We start from the raw sequence: 24,430 nt of genomic DNA on the forward strand, positions 1-24,430 counted from the left end.
ACTGTGCATTCCTGTCGTGAGCATTGTAGGTTGGCTTCTGTATTACTTAGGACTTTTGTGGTTGCAAGCAATGGTGTCCCTCAGATAGGTTTAGGCAAAAAGAGGAAACGATGCGCGTGTGCGCGCGTGTGTGCGCGTGTGTGTGTGTGTGTTGTGCGTGTGTGTGTGTGTGTGTATGAGTGAGAGAGGATGTGTTGGCTGATGTAAGCGAGGGCCTCAAGTGACCGTCTTCAGGCTCAGCTGGATCCAGGCCCTCCAAGTCCAGCCACTCAGCTCTGCTTTCTCTGTGTTGGCATTGTTCCTGGAGACTCTCCCAGGCGGTAGCTGGGGTGGCCCTGCAGTTACTGGCGTCCATCCCACACCCAGGCAGCCCCGCGGCGAGGAGAGCACCTCTTCCTAAAGGTTCCAGCCAGAGTCCAGGCCCTGATGCTCCTCGGGTCACGTGACTCCCCCTCAGCGAACCACTAGGGCTCTGACCAGGTCTGCGTCATGTCTACTCCAGGAGTGTGTGCGGGGTCAGCCCCCATAAGACATGTGGACCCAGAGCGGAGAAAAGGGTTCTCTAAAGGGGTAATGTTCCGTGACCAAGGGGGGATAGGGATATGGCTGGACAGGCACAGGGTTTGGCATCCCTGACTCTGTCGGAGTGGAGTGCCCAGAAGCTTCGATTTCCCCTCCTCAGGTCCTGAGGGGGTCAGGCTTTCATGCAGAATCCTCCATTCACCCGTGGTGCTCTGCACTCCCTCTCCCCACTGGACGGTGTGCTCCCGAGCTCAGGCACAAAGGGGCCAGGCCCGTGGTGTGGCCTCTGTAGACATCGGTGCAAGAGGGTGTGCACACAGGACAGTGGGGGAGGAGGCCAGGGGACGGTGGCCTGTCCTCTATGCCTCGGAGACTGGAGGCTTCCCCTCTCAAGGGTCCCCTTTGTAAAATGCTAGTGCCCCGTGCACCCCAGACACTGTACGTGTCACGCCCTTCCTGTTTTAGTCATAGAGGCAGGGAGCTGTAATGGTGGGAGGGTAGGCAGAGGCACGTGAGTCCGTGCTGGCGAAGGATGAGGCCTCTCTGTGTGCATGTCCCCGCACCGGTGGAGTGGGCAGTGCTGGGAGGGTGAGCCCAGGAGCGGGAGTGAGGGCTGTGTGGCGAGGCAGAGCAGTGAGCTGGTTGATGACGTTAGATGTTGCTTTGTCAGACGCATCAGGAGGGGTGTGGGTTATTGGCTAGTCCTAGAGAGTCTGGGGGCTGATGGAGGGGAACTCATTGGGTTGCCGTGCATGTCAGAATCCACACCAGCCTGTGCTCTGTGGTGAGGGACACGCTCAGCTGTTGGGGGCTGTGCAGGCCCTTGTGACCCTGGCCTGGGGTTTCTGGGGTTCATACAGCATTGCTGTAGACCCTAAGCCATTTTGCTCCTGATTCTCGCCTCCTGGGCCCAGGAGGTGGGCAAAGAGAACGTGCCCAACCTCTGAGTCCAGCAGACCAGGACACTTGTCGTGGCCGCACCACTGCCACACTGGGCCCACTCTTGCTGCTGCTGCTCTGTGCCTCAGTTTACCTATGTAGGAGAAGAGGGGTGATGGTAGTCTGTGCCTCACAGTGTTGGCAGTGTTGGAGTCCCGCGGTGTTGATATCGGGGTGACCTTATGATGTGATCACTCTTATTCTCTACCCGCAGGTGAGTGACGATGGCAGGGAGAACGTGACCTGCACGGGCCCTTTTCCACCCACTGAGTGGCACCACCATGCAGAAGCCCAGCGGCCTGAAGCCCCCCGGCCGTGGGGGAAAACACTCGAGCCCCATGGGCCGGACGTCTGCTGGGTCAGCCTCAGCCTCTGCCACGGCGGCAGCCACCGGCTCCAAGGAAGGTGCGCAGGGCCAAGGGTAAGGGGCTGGGTGGGGCGTGGATCTCCCGGAAGAGCCGCTCTGTGACCGACTGGAGGCCGGCAGCACATGGACGTTCTTTCTGTCTGACTGTGATCCCTTGAACAACTAGTGACAAGCACCGATGCAGGCTGTACGTGCGCCGATCTATTCATGCTCCCCCAGCCCGGGAGGCGGGTTCTACTGTGGATGAGAAAATGGGGCTCCAGGGAGGCCTGGCATCTTGCCCAAGGTCACTCAGACTCCACCGCCTCTCTGCCCCCATTCTCCCCCTTCCAGGATCTGAGATTGTCCTAGTGGAGCCAGCCCATTTTCCCACCAGCCTTCTTGTCTGCCACCCAGAACCGTGCCCTTGAACCTTTCCTTATCTGACCCTGGTCTTTCTGTTGGTGGCAGAGGACACCCTGGCTGGAGGAACCAGCTCCGGGGGCAAACAGTAGGGAATTGCTTAGTGACTTGCTTTTTCTGATCATAAAAGTAAGATGGACCCTGTGGGATATGTGGACAGTTTGATGCAGGAGTAAAATTGCCATTCCCTGGAGGCAACTATTATTTTGGTTTATGTCCTTACTCTTTTTTTCCCCCCTTAAACCTATGTGTTATCATTCTGCATCTATAACTTGAAAATCTGCTTTTTTCCATTCAATATGATTAGGTGAATTTTTCATATCATTAAAACTTCACATGCTCATCATTTTTAATGGCTGGAAAATACTCTGTTCATTCAACAAATATAAGTCAAGGGCCTGTTTGTTGACAGAGTCCTAACCCCTGACCGCTGGACTCTCATTCTGAACAAAACCGGATGTGGTCCCAGCCCTCAGGGCTGCCTGTCTGGTGGGGAGACTGAATGTCATGAGATCCTGTAATGGGGGCCTGCCCAGGTCTGGGAGGTGGGGACGTGCAAGCTGGGGTCTGGAAGGTGATGGTTTACTAGATGAAGAAGGGAGAGTATTCCTGGCAGAGGGAACAGCATGTGCAAAGGCTCAGTGGCAGGAGGGAGTATGGTGAATACAAGGGAGGGAAAGCAAGTGAGTGAGGCTGAATATGACCAGTGGGAAGCGTGCTGGTGAGATGGTGGACTGGGCGGGGGCAGCTTGGGGTTATGCAGGGAGTTTTACTGACATCCTAAAAGCAGCAGGACGCCACTGGAGGGTTGTAAATCAAAAGGAATATGATAGAAGGAATTGGAAAAATTTCCTTAACCCATTCTCTGCAGTTGAAAATTGAGACTGACTTTTATGTTCACTTGATAAAAGATGCTGTGATGAACATCTTTGGGCACTGATCCTTGCTCTGAGTATATTGCAGCCATCAAGGTCTGATGCTTCCATGTCATCTGATTGGCGCAGAAGTTGGGGAGATAAAAAAATAGCCAGAGGCCAGACTGGGAAATCCGGGTCCTGGGTTGGGTTAAGGAGAGTTTGAGCCAAAGGCTTGGGCAGTTGGCAGAACCAGGTCCCTGGCAGAGCCAAACAGCCAGCATGACAGGGTGAGGAAGCTGTGTGGTGTGGCCACGGGGGACCTACACAGGCAGGTCCAGACTCCCCGTCTGAGGTGGCAAACCTTCCTTACCCCTGGGAGGCTCCTGAGCAATGAGAAGAGGCCAGGCGGGAGAAAACAAGGCGGGACGGACTTCTAGGTGGAGAGAACGAGAGGAGCGAAGGCCGTGAGGCAGGGATGGACTGTGTTTGTTAAGAAGGAAGGCAAGTCTGGGCGGAGAGGAGTGTGAATGAGGCTGGGGAGGGCGGCAGAGGCAGATGATGAAGGGCAGGGGCGTTGGGTTTCAGGGTGATGGGAGCTGTGGGAGGGTGTTAGCAGAGGAATGACGGCACCTGCACATCCCTCAGGCCACCACGTGCAGAACGGGCTGCGGGGGTTAAGAACGGCTTGGGGAGACCAGTGGCAGTTGGTCAGATATTTCTCATTAATATCCCAGGCGAGGATATTTGTACTCACTGCCGGGCTCTGACCACCATATGTGGGTCATCAGGGAAGACTTCTTGGAGGAAGCCTGCAAGAGCGTAGCCTTGACAGTGGGAGGATGTATTGGCGAAGAGGAGGCAGTGGAGTAGAGTGTGGGCAAAGACACCGAGTGGGCTGCACTTGGTCAGGTGCAGGGGGGCGATGACAGTGGCGGTGGGTAGCCTACTTTCTGGAGAAGGGCAGCAGCCAGGCCTGACCCTGACCCTCTTCTCTACTGGAGAGAGTCCTTTCCTCATTGCTCCCCCTGGTCAAGAGGGGCCTGAATGTAGCTCTGATCCAGATGTAATGTGCTCTGCCCCTGAGTTACTTAACCTCTCCGAGCCACTAATGGGAGCATAGCATCTCTGAGATCGTGTCAGTGAAGGAATGTGAAGTGCCTGCAGGTACAGAACTCATTAAAGAGTAATTTCTTTTCCTTCCACCCATCTGTAATCTCATTACAGAAAACTGGAAAGTGGTAAAAGAAGCAGCCCTGCCCTGAATGTAATCACAGCCACCACTGTGACGATTCCCTTCCCGTCTTTCCCTGCTGCGCATATTGTTTAGTTGTTAAATCATGGGTTGTGCCCGCATTTGCATCTTCCTGTCCCACCTTGGATGGTGCCTGCGGTGTCTTTGCCGTCCTTTAGAACAGCTGCGTTGCAGTCCCTCCAGGGAGTGGGGATGGAGCACAGGTGTGGCGTGCTGGTTGCTTCCGGGTCACACTGCCAATGGCCTGGGAGCCCGGAGGGTGGGGGCCAGTGGTCTGACTTGGCCTGGATCCCCCCCCCCCCCAAGGGCTGTTCCAGAGAGAGGAGGTGCCACTCCATGAATGTCTATGATTGATGACAGAGCCATGCCCCTGTACTCCACGTGGGCGTGAAAGGCTGCAGCTGGGCTTGGCGGTGCCCTCCCTCCTCTGGCACCAGCTGCCTTTGCAGACACCCAGGCTAGGGGAGAGCTGGCAGAGGCAGAGAAACCCTGTGAGAGGGGAAAGGAGATGTCTGCCACCCAGAGCTGCTTTGTCCCTGCTCATAACAAGAGCCTCTGGAGAGGAGGGGTGGTGGGAGCAGCAGGGCAGGGCCCCTCAGGCTGCCTTCTCTACCCACTAGAACTGGCCATCTGCTCTCTGAGGTGCTGGAGGTGCTGCCCCCATCGGAGGCAGGGACCCTGTGTGAGGGACAGGGGCCCTGAAAGATGAGCCTGAGGAGATGAGCCTGGTTGGGGATGGGGACAGTAAAAAGCTGGAATCTGTTTTGGGAATCGGGGCCGTGGCTGCTTCCCAAAGCATGAGCTCAGCTTCCTGGCAGAGGGTCTAGCCAAGGGCTGGGCCTGGACGGATGCCCCTGCCCCCTTCCCCGTGAGATGGAGGGCCTGTGTCGGTCCCAGGAGCTGTGACACACAGAGCAGCAGAACCAGGGGGCCGTTGTAGGGGGTCTCTTACACTAGCAGGTGGCCCAGAGGTGGTCCGAGCAGGTGTGCAGGAGGGTGTCTGGGACAAACCTGTGGGCAAAGGCCTGAGTGAGGCAGCAAGGTCTGGGGCATCCCAGCCGGACAGGATGGAGCACTTGGAGGCTGCTCTGATCAGGAGGTCAGGGAGGGTCTTGCTCAGGAGGTGACATGGGTACAAAGATCTGAGTGACAGGAGCCAGCCCAGCTGAGGTTAGGGGAAGAACATCAAGGCAGAGGGAATAGTGGTTGCAAAGGCCCTGAGGTTTGAGATGTCGGAGAACCAGAGAGCAGTGTGAGTGGGCAAGGGGGGCGGTCACTAAGGTCCAGGGCATGAGTCAGGGCCCCAGATGGAGTTGGGGAGCTGTGCCTGGGACCACCTGGGGGTTTGGAATCTATCCTGGGCCTGAAGGAGAAGGGGGTTCAGGCCTCTAGGCTGGCGGCCCAAGACTGCTGCTGGCATACGGCCCTCCCTTTGGGCCAGGAGCAGCCTGTAGTGGTTGGCAGGGTGGGGGCTGTGGCACACTGTGAACAGGGGCCCTTAGCCCTTCCACGGGGTTCCCTCCTGAGCCCCAGGTCAGGGCAGGCCAGGCCAGGTGTCCCATTTGCTCCAATAGGAAGGGCTGACTGCAGTGGCCTGGGGTGGACTCTGAGCTGAGTGAAGGGACAGACCACAGCCACTGTCGCCCTCCCCTCTGCCTTTGCTCCGAGGGGGCAGGCAGGCCTTGAAGAACCTTTCCCATCCCTCACAGAGTGGTCCAGCCCCTGAGGCGTCCTCTCCAGGAGGGACAAAATTTGACACTTGCTATGTCACAGGCAGGCTCTGCAGCAGTCATCGTATCACATTTCTCATTAACAACCCAGTGAGATAACTGCTCTTCTCTCCATTTTAAAGATGAGAAAACTGAGGCTTGGAGCTCTCAGCTAAGTTGCCCAGAGTTACAGGGCCAGAGAGCCACGGGGCTGGAGCTGAGACTCAGGCTAGGCTGGGTCTAAAGCTGGCTCAAGCCACTGGCATCTGGTGGGGTGGCTGGTGCCCCAAGTTCAGTCCCAGCTCTACACACTCAGCTCAGACCCCGGACAGGTGGGCAGGGTGGGAGGAGTGGGCTGTTCTCATTAAGCTGGTCACACCTGTCCCTAAAGTGCCTGCGGCCATTCCTCATGCTGCGGACCCAGGACACAGGAGGTCAAGGAAGAATGCGTGGATTTCCCCTCAGATAGGGAGCGGGCTGCTCGGGGTGGGGTTCACGCCTATATCTTCATCCCCACAAAGGGTCCACCTGGGGCTGGCCCCAGAGCTTTTAGTTCTGGCTTACTGAGTTGGGCCTGGATACCCCTGCACTTCCTGGGTGTTCCAGACATGGCAGCCAGCCTGCCCTGCCCCAACGGGGCCCCAGAGCTGGCCTCTAGTCTTAGACACTGACCCCACCCCACCCCACCCTAAAGGGTTGTCTTTCACCTTGGTACCCCTGCTCCCTGGGAGGGCAGGAGGCATCATCCCTGTTGTAAGTGACTTGTCCCAGATGCTGTGCAAACCTGGGCAGAACTAGGGCCGCCAGCCCTGCAGAGCCAGACCAGCCAGCACAGCCCCCAGCAGCACTCCCTCCCTTCAAGGTCAACCTCTCTGGCTCTCCCCAACCACATCCTAAACTTTTTAATGGCCTCAGGATGGGGAAAGCCAAGCTGAGCATTTTTGTGGCTGGGCTGTGGAGGGGAGGGGCATCGAAGCCTCCTAATGCTCCTGACGTCACTGGTATTGATCCAGGGGGTGGGGGCCCAGCTGCCAGCACTGCCTGCCCCGGTGTGTGGCGGTAGCAGGGCTCCTCCATGGGGAGCTGGCTCTGCTCTTTCCAGGGTAAGCCACCCACTTCTTTCTTCCCTGGGTCCCTGGCTGAGTCTGCGGGGAGGTGGCTTTACCCTCCTGATTTGGGGGTAGAGGGAATGGCATGGGGTTTCTGAGTTCCATTTGGCTCTAGAAGGATGATGAGCAATCCCTGGGACTGAGGCCCACCCCTTAGTGGCTGAGAGCCGTCCCTTCTCCAGGGATGGGTGGTTGGAGGCAGTGCAGCAGCGGGGTGCAGGGCCTGTGGTAGCCAGAAGGGATGGGCCCTGCCTTGGTCAGGGTGCGCTGGGACGGATGGACTCGGCTCTCCCTGAAGGCCATATTGGACTGACCTCAGGGTGAACTGGGCTGGGGGCTCATGGTGGCAAAGCCAGGCTTCCATGAGGAATGCATGGAGACCTGTCCCTTCTTCGTGCCCTATGCCTTGAGCGCCAGCTGGTGAGGAGGGGGAGCTTAGAGCAGAGAGCCTCTTCAGGGACTGTGGGCATTTATGTATGTTGCTTTGGGGCCACCAGGGAGGGGAGTTCAGCATCACGGCCAGCCTGCATTTCAGTCCTGGGGCTCCAAGGATGGGGAGAGGAGTTGGTATGGGCCCCACCTCCCAGCGCTTGGGTTCTGGGTGGGGTGCAGATGCGTATCCTGGAAGGCAGACTCTGCAGAACCAAGGAAGAATGGAGCCCTGGCGGGTGGCTGCCGATGAGGGCTGTTGGAGCTGGTCTGATGGGTAGGCAGGTTTCCTTAGGGAAATGACAGAGGGAAATGCTGTACTTCAAGGCCAGGGCGGCCATGTTCGGCCTGGGGCAGCCCTAGTTTACACCTGTGGTCTTGGCATGATGCTGTCTTAATAACACCTCCTTTCCCTCCAAGGTGCCTGGTTTTGGCTGATGAATCGTGTGGTTACCTTATTTATAGCCCTTCCCAAGTGGCCACAGTGCACTTTAAAGGCTCTGAAAAGTCCTGCAGCAACATAACCCTAGCTTTGTTTAAGCCACTGGTTCTCAAGCTTGTTTGCAGTTTGAGATTAAGTTTTACTTTTCACTGTACTCATTAACACCCTGTGGAACTATTTTCTCTGGAACATTTAGGAAACGGACCAGCTCCTAGAGGGACCAGATCCTAGCATAGGCGCGCTTGGTTCCCTCTGGCCTCTCACGGCAGGGGCAGACTTCACAGCACAGCTGTCCCTGTGGGTTCCTGCAAAGCCCCTGCTTGTGTTTTTTCAAATGGATTCTTTTTTGTCCTGACCCTGTGTTCCCATTCCCCCAACCCCAGGCATTTGTGCCTCAGTGCTGTGTGTTGGGACACCCTGAAACCTTGCTTTCTCATCAAGCATCACATCAGAGACATTTCCTTGCGAGAATAATTTTTAAGGGTGGCTTGATAATTTGCATCACTGTTCCCCTCTTTTGGGGCACTTAGACTCAGGTTTTGTTTTTTGTTGGCTTTGTGAATGACAAGACAGTGAGTTAGTTTTTTCTTTCTAAATTATTTCATTGGGAAATGGGGCAAAGATTACCTTCCTTATTTTAGTTTTTCTTCTTGAAAACATTGTACTTCATTGTTATTATATTTCATTACAAAAGTAGCATTAAAAAAGCAAAAAGGTAACATAAAAAGTGATCTGTATCTAAAGATTTCAAATGGACGGGGTGGAGGGATGATGGCGTGATTGGGTTTGCCTTGCAGAGGGCTCACTCTGAAGGCTTTGGAGGAGGGCCTGGAGCAAAGGCGGGCGACTAGAGTCTGGGAGACCATTTTGGAGGTTGCTGTGCTGAGCAAGGTGTGAAATTTCAAGGGCCTAAACTTGGGAGGGGCCTTTGAGACCCTAGACAGAAATGTGGATTTAGGAGTTATTTCTTCTGTGGAATTGCTGGATCTTGATGGGTAACTAGGTTGTTGGGGTAGGAGGGGAAGGAGCAATGAAGGTCAGGGCCTGAGTAAATGAATGGGTAGGGGGCACTTCCGAGATGGGGAGGACAGAGGAAGAGCTCTTAGAGGAGGTGGGGGGAGGGGGTCCTTTGGTTCAGGATGTCGATTGTGAGATTCTGGGGGACATCCTGGAGGAGGCAGCTGCTAGGTGGGCAGGTCTGGTATCCAGGGAAGGAATCTGAGCTGGAGAGGGCAGTTAGGGCCCAACTTCATTCTATATCTTCCGGTGTCATTTAGATCTTTTACAAGGAGGATTTATCAGTGTCTTTTAAAAAGCAGAAGTATGTCAGTATACAGGCAGTAGCTGAAGCTTCCGGAGAGGGTAGGGTTACGTGGGGGGCACAGTCACAGTGTAGGTCAGGGTTCCCCAGGCACTGACCGGAGAAGGAGGCCATTTCTCCTGCCTCTCCCCTCTCCCCCCTGCCCTCTGAGTGGAGACTATCAGGGACTTGGTACTTCTCTGTATCCTCTTCCGATCTCTCATTTGTGGGGTATGTAGAGAATGTATACGTGTCTTGGACCAGCCACCCATCCAGGGTGTGGGCTGGGCTGGAACTGGTGGTGTGGTAGTGCCAACCCATGCCCGCTCACAAGGACCAGTTGTGAAATTTCAGGAATTTTGCCAGTCAGATGTTAATCACAGCCATTATTCTTTTTAAAGCAGATGGTGTAAATTTACAATTAAGTAAATTCTATTAAAAAAACAAAGGTAATATGTTCAAAACTCATGACTTCTGGTGGTACTTCTGGTAGTGTTTGCACCCTCATACTGCTATTATTTTACTCATGGTAAGATTTATAATATCTGTGTTTTTGAGGTTATTTATTCTGTGGTGGAAATACTATATCATTTCTTCCAACACCATGTTCAGTGATATCATGCTGGTAGTTTGAAATTGGCCAGGGTGGGAAAATTTACACCATGGAAATTGGCAAATGCTACAGATCAGAGTTATTTATTTATTTTATCCCAGAGAGTTAGTTGTTCAGCCTTGACCAGCAGCTACTGGCTGGAATTAGGTGGGAGGAGGAATGGACAGAGGCTGCCCTGTTGGGAAGGACCACCAGGGTGGAAGAGGCAGAGAGGCCCCCCAGTCCTGTCACAGAAACAGGGAGCTTTCCGAGAGGGTGGACAGCAGGGACAGCAACCACAGGTCCGGAAGGGGCACTGTCGACCTCCCTCCGGCAGTGTCCATGGGGAGGGGTCGGGAGCTGAGGGTCAGAGAGGGCCTGGGAAGCAGAGTCTCCTCAGCGGATGGAGCCGCTTCCTTCGATGGTGCCGGATGGAAAACACCCACCTCTCCAAGTGCAGGAGACCCAGTCATATCTATATATGGCCTCGCTTGTGCTTTCAACTATGCAGTACATATGCATGTACATATAAGGCCTAGAGAAACACACACCAAGGCGTTGACTGTGTTATGTCTGTATGATAGGACTATTGGTACTTTAATTTTTTAAAAATCGCTAACCTATGTTTTCTAATTTTCTTCCGTGGCATATGAAAGACCTCTGCGATAAACATTTAAATAGAAAGGAAAGCTTGATTGCTGGGAAGGCGAGTGGAGGACAATAGGAGGAGAAGCTGCTGTTTCATGGGCCGGGGTGTTGATGCCACGGTGGGCTCTGTTGGAGAGCCAGTTGGGGGAGAGAGAGATGGGGAGGCAGCTCCCAGGAAGACCAAACGGGAATAGAAGTTTGCTTCTGAAGAGAGAAGAGGGCTCTTAGCTTTCCTCTAGGATAGCGGTTTTCACCAGGGTTTTGCAGCACACTGGTGTGCCACGCGAAGTTTCAAAACATACTGTACCTGGCTCTGAAGTCAGGGGCACTGACCTCTTGACCCTCAGCGGCTGAGATGGGCAGATGTGGAAAGGACCTGTCCCTGCCTCCCCAGGCAGGTGGGACTTGAGTCCTTGTGGAAAGAGGGGAGGATGCCTTCTCACCTGGGCCTCCACCCACTGTGGACCAGGCCACCAGCTGCTGTCACTCCACACCGTGTCCATTAGCCCTTTCCATCCAAGTTCTACTTTGAACTTGAAACCTGAAAGAAATGTCCTCATGCCCTCGTCTAGGAAAGGATCAGCTGCTCCTGTGAGCTTTAAGTCTCTCGCTGCCTCGGGGGTTTGCTGAGACCCCTGCTGCTCTGTGCAGGAACCTGGAGGGAGCAGGACCCAGATCCTGGCTTCAGGGAGCTTCCAGGGCCTGCCTCAGAGCCTCAGAGCCGTGAGGGGGCAGCCAGGTCCGAGAGCTGGAATACTCACAGCAGCTCCTCCAGGAGAGATGGGGTCCATAGAATATCAGTGCTGGCCAGGTCCCTGGCTATTCTGACCCAGTTCTTAGTTGTCCCACGGGGAAACTGAGGCCCAGATAAGAGAAGGGGCTTGGCCAGGCCTAGCCAGCATGTTACAATGGCTCCCTGGAGGGAAGGGGACTCTAAAAGGGTTTTGTTTTTTTAAATTATGTTTTATTTTATTTGTTTGTTTGTTTGTTTTAGTGAGTTTTAAAAAGCATTTATTGGGGTGACATTGGTTCATAAAACCATACAGGTTTCAAGTGTACAACTCAGCATAACATCACCTGCACTCTGCATTGTGTGCCCATCGCCCCAAGCAAAGTCTCTTTCTGTCTCCTTTCTCCCCCTTTGCCCACCTACCCTCCCCACCCCCCTTCCTTCTGGCTATCACCACACTGTTGTCTGTCTGTATGTATGTGTGTGTGTGTGTGTGTGTGTGTGTGTGTGTGTGTGTGTATATATATATTTTTTTTTTTTAATTTTTTTTCTTAATCCCTTCGCCTTTTATCCAGCCGTCTAAGCCCCCTCCCCTCTGACAGCTGTCAGTCTCTTCCGTGCATCCATGCTTCTGTTTCTATTTTGTTCGTCGTTTTATTTTGTTCATTAGATCCCATATAAAAGTGAGACCATGTGATACTTGTCTCCCTCTGGCTGGCTTATTTCACTTAGCACAGTGCTCTCCAGGTCCCTCCATGCTGTTGCCAAAGGTAAGAGTTCCTTCTTTCTTGGCCCTGGAAGGGTTTTCCATGCCTCCCCACGTTCAGGCTGCTGAACGCTCCCCAGTGTGAGAGGGGGATTTGATGAGGGTTTGCTAAAGAGGAAAAATGGAGCGAAATGCCAGAGTGCGGTTGCCCCAGGGTTTGACCTGGATTTTAGCAGCTGTTGAAACAACTGGTCCCTGGGCCTGTGGCCCCTGGAAGGGGCGGGTGGGGGAGAAATATTACCTGAGGGTCTGCCTGAGCCGGGACAGCTGGGTGGGAAGACAGCTGAGTAGGCAGCCTTTCGCCAAGAATAGCAAGAATAGCTGGGTTCCCTGGGACCTGGGACTCTCCTCTGTAAGCAAAGGACAGGCAGAGAAGGCTCATACCTGGACCACCACCGTTCAGTTCCGGTAACAGACATCAGGCAGGCCCTTGGCACAGGGAAGTGTTGTAGAAATGGATACTGAGACGACACTGACACCTGCTAGGCATGTGTGCCTCCTGGGGCGTCATTGAGAGGGAGGGCTCTGGGCCAGACCAGCAGGGCCCAATTCCTGCCTAGGTAACAGGGGCAAGTCCCATAGCCTCTGTTTCCTGTCTGCAAGATAAGAATGCAACATATTAAAAGCCTGTTGGGGCATGCACTGGCACTTCATAAATGCTAGTTGCTGCTTTAATGGTGATCACATCACACCTCATTGTTGATGGGCCCACCGGCCCCTTGGGCAGTGTTAGGAGGGGGTGGGGGCTTCTTTCCCTTCTGCCTGCTTTTCAGAGCAGCTTTGCCTAAGGGAGGGGCCTGCCTGACCTAGGTCCCAGCAGAAGCTCTTTGTGGTACAGGATTGTCCTAAATCCTAAATCAAGATTGAGGACTCCCAGGAGCTCGGCCCAGGCACAAGGAACCAGCAGGATGGGGTCTGTGTCAGCTGACTTGCACTCGGTGTTTTATGTCAATTTCAGAGGGTTCGGACCCCCCACCTCCCGCCCCCCTTATTTTACTCAGGGCTAGAGCCACTTGCCCAAGATCATCAGAACCTGCCTGGAAGCTCTTCTTCTGCCTCCTGTGCCTTTTGTGATTTTTAATTTTTTTCTAGCCCCTTAGTTTTTGTATAAGTCATTCTCATGAAATAACAAAAGCCAGCACTTGTGGGCACTCGTATGGACCAGGCAGGCACCGTCCCTATCGTCACACAACAGCCCAGAAGAGAGGTGCAGGTGAGCGCCACAGGTGGGCGGGGGAAGCTGGGTCCCAGAGCAGGACTGCTGGGCTCCAGGACCTGCCCCCTCAGCCACTGTGACCTCCGCCTCCTGGGATCTCGGTGGTGGAAGAGAGCCTTGGGCCCCAAACCAGGGTCCCACTCAGGCGTCTCATCTCCCAAGAAATGAAGAAGTAAGAGATGAGATTGTTTCCTGATTGTGGGGAGCCCTAGGGTTTAGCCAGATTCTGGGAAATAGGTCCATTCAGGGGAGTCCATGGTTTGGGGTGATGGTAGTTTGGGGCTGGGCATTGTGGGCACGTTTTTTAGATGATTTGCAAGTGCCCTGCACCAGGAGCCAGAGGCCTTTGGCCAGGGCTTGACTCTGCTGCCTACTGCTTGGGAGCTGAGATGAAGCACCTGCCGCCTCTGGGCCCGTGTCCTCAGCTGTAAAACTGGGACAACAAAATCCCTTCGCAGGGTTAGCTGTGAGGGCTGGGTGGCTGCCGCATGCCAGCCTCCATGCACAGAGCATCCGTCAGTGGGTCTGATGACTGTGGTTGTTGATCAAATTCAGCATTAAAGCTCGTTGATCTCCCAGAGCCCAGCTCCCAGGTGAGAGGCGGTCCCTTCCCGCCTGTCAGGACCCCGTCCTGGCTGCTGGGGCCTGGGTGCCACGTGCTTTCCCACCACCGCTGCCAGTGCCAGAGGGAGACCTGCTGCTTGGCCTCCTGTGTTGGGCCTGCCTTGGAATTGTGTGGCTTCCTCGTCCCGGAAGCTCTGTCCTTAAGGGTTGGTTTCCAGCCTGAGACAGCATCCAGCCAGGCCGGGGCCCCGGGGCCCTTGGCCTAGGATGAGAGGAGGACTCAGGTTGGAGCTGCTGCCCTGGGCCCCCTCCACTGGCTGCCCATGGAAACATCAGGGTCAGAAACACCTGCTTGCCCCGTCTCCATCTGCGTTTCACAAGCCCATCGCTTCTGGAACAGAGAAGGACGAGCTCTCCTCTGCTTGATGCGTGGTCCGGCAGGAAGGAGGGGCAGCCTCCGGACCTTGAGGTGCAAACAGCAAAGCTTTCTGAGCTCCCACCTTCCCAGGAGCCTAGGACCCAGGAGCCACACACACTCAGAGCACGGTGGGGCCAGCTCAGCTTTGTCCTTTCCTGAGTGACCTTGAGCAAGTTGCTTCCCTTCCCTACCTCCTGGGAGGTAGGCCCCTCCCAGAGTTTGAGTCCCATTTCTGCTGTGTGGCCTTGGGCGAGGCCTTTGCCTCTCTCAGCCTCAGGGTCCTCCTTCCTACAAGGAGGACTGGGTTAGGGGGCCCAGTTCAGGCCAGAGAACCCCACGGTCAGTCCTAGGAATGAGGTTACACACTTGCTTCCTCCTCCTGCCCTCCTCCCTCCCACTTATTCTGGTCTGCACAACCCTGAGGCTCAGACTTGGGAAGGAGGAGGAGAGGGGAGGTTTAGGGGTGGAGTAAGATATTTTTCCTGGCTCTTTCTTTGCCCCAAAATGTCTGTGGATGCCGGGGTCCAACCCCAGCAGGTCCAGGGGTCCCCAAAGGTGTGGATGGAGTCGGCGAAGAAGGAATGACACAGAGACAGCGTTCAGTTGATCAGCAGCCTAGCCAGGATCTCTAGCCAGGATCTCCAGCGAAGTTCTGCTGTTTATTGTCTTGTTACATCCGTATTTATCCCAGTTGATTTTAATCCTGTCAATTTCTATTACAAAGGTTAGGGCGTTTCTTATCTCCATTCCAGGGAGTAAAGATTATGTAGCTTAAGCATGATTATTCATAGTTAAAGTGATTCTCAGAGAGGCGACCTTGGTTAAAACACATAGTGCCAAGAAGGTGAGTAAACATATTAAGAACAGTATGCCATATATGCCAGGTCCCTTGAAACAGCAAGGATGGACCGGCTCCCAGCATGTGGCTATGGCCAGCTGTCAAGGAATGGCCTTTTGCTGGGGCACAAGGTCCATGAAGAATGAGACCTGCCCAAACCCACACTGCCAACCACACCTGCCTCAGTTTCCCCATCAGGTAACCAGCACTGGCACCTTCCAGCTCTCACTCAGCCCTAACCATTGCCTCTCTCCTCACTCTCCAGGCTCCCCACTGCACAAGCAGGCCTCGGCACCCTCTGTGGCTGTGCCCGCTGCCTCTGAGAAGCCTGGCCCGAAGGCAGCCGAGGTGGGCGATGACTTCGTGGGGGACTTTGAGGTCGGCGAGCGGGTATGGGTGAATGGCGTGAAGCCAGGTGTGGTGCAGTACCTGGGCGAGACACAGTTCGCACCCGGCCAGTGGGCCGGTGTGGTGCTGGACGAGCCCGTGGGCAAGAATGATGGCGCTGTGGGCGGCGTGCGCTACTTCGAGTGCCCGGCCCTGCAGGGCATCTTCACGCGGCCCTCCAAGCTCACCCGGCAGCCCACGGCTGAGGGCTCGGGCAGCGACACCCACTCGGTGGAGTCGCTGACCGCCCAGAACCTGTCGCTGCACTCGGGCACAGCCACACCCCCGCTGACCAGCCGCGTCATCCCGCTTCGGGAGAGTGTCCTCAACAGCTCCGTCAAGACAGGCAACGAGTCGGGCTCCAACCTCTCGGACAGTGGCTCTGTGAAGCGGGGTGACAAGGACCTGCGCTTGGGAGACCGTGTGCTGGTGAGTCCCTTCCCCCCACTGCTGCACCCCACTAGGCAAGCTGGAACCAGGGGGCTGGCAGGGGTGGGGTCCCGGCTGGGTCACCCACTCCTTGTTAGAACCACACAGAGGGACCAGGGAGACAGGTTAAGTGGGCTCTGCAGACTGTCGCTGCGTGACCCTGGGCAGGTGTCTTATCCTTTCTGGGCCTCAGTCTTCCCATCTATAAAATGGGAATTGTAATAGTACCTTCCTCATAAGTTGAAATGCATTAATATGTATAATGCCTTTAGATGGTGCCTATACTTAGTAAGTGCCCCATAATGTTAGCTATTATTGATGGTATCCATTGATCTGGGCCACCATCATGGATGTGCCAGGCCAATACTGAAACGGCCAGGGACTAGAGTGCTCAAGACCCCTGGCCCAGGGTCGGCGGTTGGTTCAGACACCTAATTAACTGTAATGGAGAGTAATTAATCACTGTTGCGGTGGAGGAGAGAATTGGGTCACAAGAGCCCACGGGCTCTCTAGGCAAGTCTGCCTGCCAGGGTCCCTCTTCTCCGGTACTCCCGCTATTGGGGCAGGAGTAAGAGGGGGCAGTTGCCCTCAAGCCCTTCAGAGTCTGGATTCATCCTGTAGTATGAATGTGGGAGTGTTTTCCTGGCATCTGCTGTGAGCCAGACCTAAGCTGGGGGTGGCAAGACACACAGAATAGGGCCAAGACCTGCTGTGCCAAATCCAGGGCCCAGGTGGCTCCGGGCTGACCCTGTCCTTCAAGAACCATGGTTTTGGGTAGGTGAGAATAACACCACGCGAGGAGGCCGGCTCAGCATCTTCTGCTTCTCCCAAGCAAACAGCATCTGGTCCAACCTTAAGTATCGCTGCAATGACACCATCCCAGAGTACTTCCAAGAGTTCCAAACCCAGAATTGCAATCGCCTGGATACGTAAACCCAAGGAGCAATTCATAACTGCTTTTCCAAACACTAAAGGCATATATTTTTTAACTTCCTACAACTTTCTTTATATATACAATGGCTTTCTTTTACCAGCCCAAAATATATCAAACTTTTTATATGAATGTAGCAATAAAGAAGAGATCATTTCTAAAAAAAATTACCTGAAGGGTGTCAGGCAGGCCTGGGGTCTGAGGAGTCAAGGAAAGGTATCAGTTGGTGGAGGGAGCTGTTCCTGTGCTCAGGTCAGGTGGGGGCGAGTGGAGGGGTTTCCCACCTCAGGGTGGGGAGCACATGGCCGGAGCTCTAAGGCTGAGCGGGGAAGGGTTTGGCGGGCTCTGGAGTCCCAATGTGGGGATCCCAACAAGTTATCACTGCCTGGGATACTCCCTCCCCACTCCAGAGACCTCGCACAGGGCCGTGGTTTCTCCTGGAGGCTTCTGGGAAGCACATTTGGGTTGGGGGGACGAGAGGAAATATTTATACCCATTTCCCCATTGAAACCTAAGGCCTTCATCAGAGCTGGCAGCAGTAGCAGCAGACGCCCCATTGACTTCCCAGCCACAAGTGGGCTGAGCCCTCTCTTTGAGACATGCTTTCTGGGGGGTGTGCCCCATGCTGAGCACCTGCCCAGCACTTTCTGTACCTTGTTCCTGTGGGTCCTCCCCTCTGCCTTACGAGATAGGGGTTATCCCCCCGTTTTACAGATGAGGAAACTGGGCTCAGCCTGGGAAACAGCCTGCCCCGGACTCACAGCCAGGAGCTGATGGGCCATTCATCCCTTTATTCACTCATCAGCTGTGCCTGCCCGGATGCCCTTGCATTCTGGTGGGGGAGAGGAATCTGAATGAGGGGGTTGTTTCTACCACAAGGATTGGGCCTCACCTGCCCCCCACCCCACCCTCGCCTGCAGCTGCCCTTGGGTTAGTCCTCCTGGCTGGTCCAGCACTGCCAGGACCCAGCTGGCTTGCTGACCCTGGACCTTGCTTTTCTCCCCTGGACCTGCTGTGAACACCTGACACCTCTCCTTCTGGTCCCTGTCCCACCCTTAAAAATTATATCCCAGACATGGGTGACTATAGAGGCCTGACCTTACACAATTTGAGGATGAGGGACTCTAGGAAAAACTATATGAAAAACTGCTTTTGAAAATTTTGTAAATCATGTGATTCCCATGAATGCATTGTCCGGGCCTTGGAAGAGGCCAATGCAGGTGAGGGTCCCTGTTGCCTGAGCTGTTAGCTTCACCAACCACAAGTCCGCTTCTGACCTGGGTCAAAGGTGTGAGCTGTGTTCCTTATTTTTGAACATAAGTAATGGTATTTGTGCTTACTAAGTTGTGCTGCCCTTTAAAGATACCCCTGGATCCTGGTTTCATTTGGGCCTCAACACTACCCCATAAGGTTTGTGTACTAGATAAGTAATCATGGGCAAGTTATTTATCCTCTCTGCCTCAGTTTCTTCTACTGTAAAATGGGGATAATAGTTCATCTGTCTTGCGTGGCTCTGTGTAACCTCTGTGAAGTGTTAGCTATTCTCAGCATTAAAGTCCGTGTTGGGCCTGTCCAGTGTGGCTCAGTGGTTGAGTGTTGACCCATAAACCAGGAAGTCACGGTTCGATTCCCAATCAGGGCACATGCTCCGATTATGGCTCCATCCCCAGTAGAGGGTGTGCAGGAGGCAGCCGATCAATGATTCTCTCTCATCATTGATGTTTCTATTTCTCTCTCCTCCCTTCTCTCTGAAAATCAATCAAAACTTTTTTTTAAATTCCATGATGGGTAGGCATTCTCCTCGGCCAGGGGGTCCTGGGTGCAGTGAAGTGCTCAGAGATCAGGGAGGCTCCCTGAGGGCACACAGTGGCTCACGATGGCCTGAATGTCCTTGGCTTCTATTGGTCAAGCGCTTGCTGTGAATGGAATCCTGTGCCGAAAACTTTACACCCACCATCGATTTCCTCTTCAGCCCTGAGAGGCCCTGGTCCCTGGAGGAACCTCTGGAGGGTGAGAGGGAGACCTGGAGACCACAAGAGAAACATGCCTCCCCTTCCCCGAATAGTGTCACCTAAATACTGGAAGTTGTGTTACATGCCTGTCTGACCCGATTTTCAGATGCTGTTTGGAGCTGTGCATTGGGTTTCTGGATCACCTCTTGTTCTCACAGTCGCCCATTTCACAGACTGAGAGGCCCGCGTTTCCCACAGCACCTACAGTGGAAGCAGCCGAGCTGGGCCCAGAGCCTGGCTGTCCTGCCTGGCTTTCCCACCCTCTGCCCCTGCCGTAGCCCAGGAGGTGGTCTGTCTGCATGGGTTTTAGGGAAGTCGGTTTCAGAGGCAGCATGGCTGGTGTGGCAGACGCAGGGACCAGCCACACAACCACCAGTTTAGGATTGAGGTTGTTGAAGACAAAAGACATTCCAGGTTGGAAATGCAGAGCAGCAGGAACCGAGGGGGCAGGTTGAGACCTGGTGACAGGAGGGATTGGGAAGACAACCCCACCTGCGGGTCATTGACCAATGAGAGCCGATCCTGACTCAGAGAGAGGCCTGCTGGGGCAGAAACCACCAGGCCCTGATTGTTGTTTGAGTGAGGACAGTGAGGCCCAGAGAGGGCAAGTACTTGCTCAGAGTCACACAGCAGGGCATGGGCAAGGCTGAGATGGGGACTCTGGGCTTCTACCTACCAGCCCAGGAACGTCCCCTGTGTCCCCCACCTTCTGTGTGCCCAGCAGCCTGGGTGGGGGAGCAGAAATGTCTTGGTCATCTACCATTGACACTGTGGGGCATAATTAGCAAGGAACAGAGAACGTTGTCTCAGGAAGGAAGAGGCCTGGCTGGCTGCTTGTGGCTCCAGGAGTCACCCTGGGCCAAAGACGTGGAGACAGATGCGAGGTGGTGGGAGAGCTCTCTGACCCCCAAGGACGTCAGTGGCAGAAAGGCTGCCGTGACAGGTCGGGCTCTCCAGGAGTAGCTGCTGAGCTGGGCTTGCGGTGCAGATGTTGAAGGATTTCAGCATCTATGGGAGACTGGGCAGAAGGAGAAGTCAGACTGCACGCAGGGGGATAGAGCTTGGCCAGCCCGGGAGCTCTAGAGAGAGACTGTCCATCACAGCACCCGTGTTGAGCCAGGTGTCCACCTTTCCGTCACTTGGTGTGGCTGCCCCAGCAGAGGCCTCAGCTCAGGTGAGGGGGGCCTGCAACAAGGGCCAGTCCCGAGGGGCTCGAAGCAGGGCAGCCAGGCCGTCCTCGAAGCGGGATCTGAGTGGAGCCGCTCCGTGTAGGTGAAGGCTCCGTCCCTTCACGTTCCTTCACGCAGTGGGCGCAGAGGCAACCCGAGAAGGGTGGGACCTTTCCAGAGAACCACCTGCTACCCTCGCCCAGCACATATTTTTTATAATGTTTTTATTGATTTCCGAGAGGAAGGGAGAGGGTGAGAGAAATAGAAACATCAATGCTGAAAGGGACTCATTGATCGCTGCCTCCTGCATGCCCCACACTGGGGATCAAGTCCACAACCTGGGCATATTCCCTGACCGGGAATCGAACCATGACCTCCTGGTTCATGGGTCGGCACTCAACCACTGAGCAACACTGGCCAGGCTCCCAGTACATCTTAAAGCTCACAGCCGAGGCCAGCCTAGCATGCAGGTAACCGGAGTGTACCAGCCCACCAGGCAGTCTGACCAGCGACGCTCCCCCACTGGGCCGGTCGGTTCTCCACAGGGCTGTGTCCCTCCAGGGTCCCCTTGGCAACTGGCCCGATTAGGTACGGGAACAGGGTCCTGAGAGATGAAGAATGAGGTTCTCTCTCTACCAGTCCTGCCCCCACAACTCCTAGGTCAAACACCCAGCAGGGGATGTCGAGGTGGCAAAGTGGGAAGGTAGGCTTAGGGGTTGTACAAGCCTGGGTGTGAGCTCAGCTCTGCCCCTGACAGCAGTTTGATCCTGGGCAGCATAATAAAAACAGTAAATAGAGCCCTAGCCGGTTTTGCTCAGTGGTTAGAGCGTTGACCTGCAGACTGAAGGGTCCCAGGTTCGATTCCGGTCCAGGGCATGGACCTTGGTTGCGGGCACATCCCCAGCAGCTGATCGATGTTTCTCTCTCATCGATGTTTCAACTCTCTATCCCTCTCCCTTTGTCTCTGTAAAAAATCAATAAAATCTATTTAAATATCTTACTTTTCAAAAAATAGTAAATGGAGAAGGGGCAGTTCTCATCACTGGAGGGCAGGCCTGGCACACACGTGAGGGAGCCGCTGCAGAATCTCTGGGGCTTCAGGGAGGTGAGCTTCCCCAGGTTGTGGTGGCCTGGGCGGGGCTCAGGCACCAGACCCGTCCCCTCTGGAGACTGTCCCACTCTTTCCGCTCTGCTCCCATCTCTGAGGATACCTGTCTGGTTTCATCCTGTTAAAGACAGAAAGGGACAGAGGATTCCGCTCCGGAGGCAGCTGAGGACTAAGGTTGCAGCAGCACCTCGCTGGGGCGGGGGCAGGCTTGTTAGTGCTCTAGCCAGACTCCCACCCCAGGGGAGAGGGGCCCTGAGTACTGCTTGCTTGGTCATAGCTCTGTAAACCCAGATCGATCAACATCCCTACAGGGTGGCAAGCCCAGAAGTAGGTGTGAAGCAGCGGTGATGGGCATCTTGCACCTCCCTTCCTTGATGGGAAGTCAGTGAATGGCACCCAAAATTGAAAAGGCACAAAGTAGCAACATAAGCATGCCAGTTAGAAATATGGAGGTAAAATATCAAGCAGTTCAGCTTAAAGAGTTACAGTTTTGCTTCTGGGGAGAAGTAGAGAAACTTTCAGGGCAGCTTTAGAAGTATCTGACTCTTTATGTATAAATAACTTTAATTTTTTAAATAACTATTTTTACAGTAATAGTCTCACTTAGTACTCTATCCTGTGAATTTTTTTGACTGTGGTAAAATACACATAAGAAAATGTACCTGCCCTGACCGGTTTTGCTCAGTGGATAGAGCATCGGCCTGCGGGCTTGAGGGTCCCAGGTTCGATTCCAGTCAAGGGCATGTACCTTGGTTGCGGGCACATCCCCACTGCGGGATGTGCAGGAGGCAGCTGACCGATGTTTCTCTCTCATTGATGTTTCTAACTCTCTATCCCTCTCCCTTCCTCTCTGTAAAAAAATCAATAAAATATATTTTTTAAAAAAGAAAATGCACCTTCTTAACCATTTGAAGTGTACAGTTCAGTATGTTAAGTACATTGACGCTGTCGTGCAACAGATCTACAGATTTTGTTCATCATGCAAACCTGAAACTGTTCCTTAAGCTACAACTCTTCGTTTCCCTCTTCCTGCCAGCCCCTGGCAACCGCCATTTGAAACATCCATTTTAAAGGATAAGATGTATTGAGACTCTAGTATGTACTGCACACACAGCGCTTAGCCCTCACAAACTCCCTTTTCACAGATAAAGACGCTGAAGCTCAGAGGTTCGGTAGCGTGCTCAAGCTCACACTGCAGAGTCTGAATGCAGGCCTACCTGTCCGTCTCACAGCTCTTGCCAGGGGCAGCCCTGAGAAGTACTGGGTATAGCCGTATCCCTCCTCACCCCAGCTCTCCTCTCTCCTGCACATTGGAAAGGAGGTGTGGGGTGAGCCTGGCACCTGGGTCCCTGCACCACCTCTGCCTGTGCCCACTGTCTGCTCTAGCCCTGAGTCTCTCCGTGTGCCAACAGGTTGGCGGGACAAAGACTGGCGTGGTGCGTTATGTGGGGGAGACGGACTTTGCCAAGGGCGAGTGGTGTGGCGTGGAGCTGGACGAGCCCCTTGGGAAGAACGATGGGGCGGTGGCGGGCACCAGGTACGGCGGGCTTCCCCCAGGAGTGTGGGAGGGGGCTTGTCTTTGCCTGGGGTGGGTGCAGGGGACAAGGATGGGGCAGCTGAGGAAGCCAGTGTTGAGTGTGTGGGTGGCTGTGCCAGACACCACAGTACAGATGCTGCCTCCATCCTGTCACAGCAGTGTGCGGGGCAGATAGTGGAGCTATCATCCCCATTTTACAGATGAGGGAATGGAGGCCAGAAAGGTCATTGCTCAAGGTCACACAGAGTCGGGCAAATGCTAGGAGAGGCAGTGGTCCCTGCCTCCCTGGGATTTCTCTGGGCAACACAGGAAATCAGACAGTGAGCTCTGCAGGCAAGGGTGGGGTCACAACTGGTTCTATGCTCCATGCCATCTCCAGTTAAAGGGAACTGACTGTGGGAATGCAGGGTCAAGAGGATCTAAGACTGTGCCTCAATCATTGGGGATGGGGTTGGGTGATATGATGGGTGAGCAGTGTCAGGGATGTGGGCTTGGGCTAGATGGCCTGTGTTCCTGCGTTGGCTATGCCTGGATTAGCTTCTGTGGCCCAGATGAGTCTGTGGCAGCCCTGAGAAGGAAGCTATGCTAGGCTGGGGGACAGCCCGAGCAAAGACCTTAATGCAGGAAGAGGAGGGGCGGGGTGGTCGTTTAAAAGTGAGTCAGAAACTGGACAGAACTAGCTCGCCTGGTCCCGTGTAGACTCCTTGACCGGAGAGATTTCAAGAGATCACCCAGAGTTTCCATAACAACACTTTGCCTTCCTGTTTTCAAGACCGATATTTCTCTCAACTTACTCCTGCTTTCTGACCTCAGGGGCAGGTTGGGTGGCAACCCCCCACCCCCACCCCCAACACACACACACTTTTGCTTCTCTATTCAGGGAGTTCCATGGCAGAGAGCTGATGGGGTTCCTTGGGTCTGGGGTGAACCATGAGAGTGGGGCTGCAGATATGCCTGGTGGCCTCTGAATGGAGCCAAGCATAGTCGGTTTTGGAGCCCAGCAGGCTAGAGGTTCCAGTCCCAGCATTGCCACTTGACCAGCTGTGTGACTGTGAGCAAGTTACTGAACCTCTCTGAACCTGTCTCTTCATCTGTGAAATGTAGACAATAGTGGAGTGGTTGGGGGCTTAAAATGAGCATTCATGAAAAGGGACTGGGGCAGAGCATGTGCTCAGTAATTGTTATTCGCCTGCCTCCCCCCAGATATGCCCAACAGCTGTTCCCAACCCCCATACATACACCAGGACACCCCACCCCAGGAATCTCAGGCCCTACTTACTCTAATCCCTTTCTGGGAGTCTCTTCTACTGGTCTTGGGATATGGGTGATTGTACCATAAGGATGAGCCTCTCTACTGGGCTCTGAGGAGGTGGGGAGGCAGGTGAAGCTGCAGGCTATGCGGCCATGATGCCAGCATGGGTCTCTCTTGCTTCCCCAGGTACTTCCAGTGCCCACCCAAGTTTGGTCTCTTCGCGCCCATCCACAAGGTGATCCGCATCGGCTTCCCGTCCACCAGCCCAGCCAAAGCCAAGAAGACCAAGCGAATGGCCATGGGTGTGTCAGCGCTGACCCACAGTCCCAGCAGCTCCTCCATCAGCTCCGTCAGCTCTGTGGCTTCCTCTGTGGGGGGCCGGCCCAGCCGCAGTGGCCTGGTGAGGGTGGGGCTGGGAGGGGTGTCCTGATGTATGTGTGGGGATTGAGGACAGAGGGATCCAGGTGCCCCTGACTTGCACTAGCGCCAGGCATCCTCAGACTGG

The 24,430-nt window shown here is 54.5% G+C and overlaps 1 protein-coding gene across 7 annotated transcripts in view; it reads left to right on the forward strand.

The window, feature by feature from the left end:
• CLIP2 (CAP-Gly domain containing linker protein 2) overlaps window positions 1-24,430 on the forward strand; it is a 70,300-nt gene that overhangs the window by 17,915 nt on the left and 27,955 nt on the right. For all 7 annotated transcript variants that reach the window (XR_004967383.1, XM_036308028.1, XM_036308026.1 and 4 more), the window contains exons 2-5: window positions 1,676-1,866; window positions 15,366-15,916; window positions 22,549-22,673; window positions 24,112-24,325. Coding sequence is in view for 6 of the 7 variants with exons in the window: in XM_036308028.1 (XP_036163921.1) it covers window positions 1,743-1,866; window positions 15,366-15,916; window positions 22,549-22,673; window positions 24,112-24,325 (1,014 nt within the window). In the remaining variant the exon portion in view is untranslated. The remainder of the gene's footprint in view (window positions 1-1,675; window positions 1,867-15,365; window positions 15,917-22,548; window positions 22,674-24,111; window positions 24,326-24,430) is intronic.

This window comes from Myotis myotis, unplaced genomic scaffold (assembly GCF_014108235.1).
Source record: "Myotis myotis isolate mMyoMyo1 unplaced genomic scaffold, mMyoMyo1.p scaffold_m19_p_5, whole genome shotgun sequence".
NCBI classification, from domain to species: Eukaryota; Metazoa; Chordata; class Mammalia; order Chiroptera; family Vespertilionidae; genus Myotis; species Myotis myotis.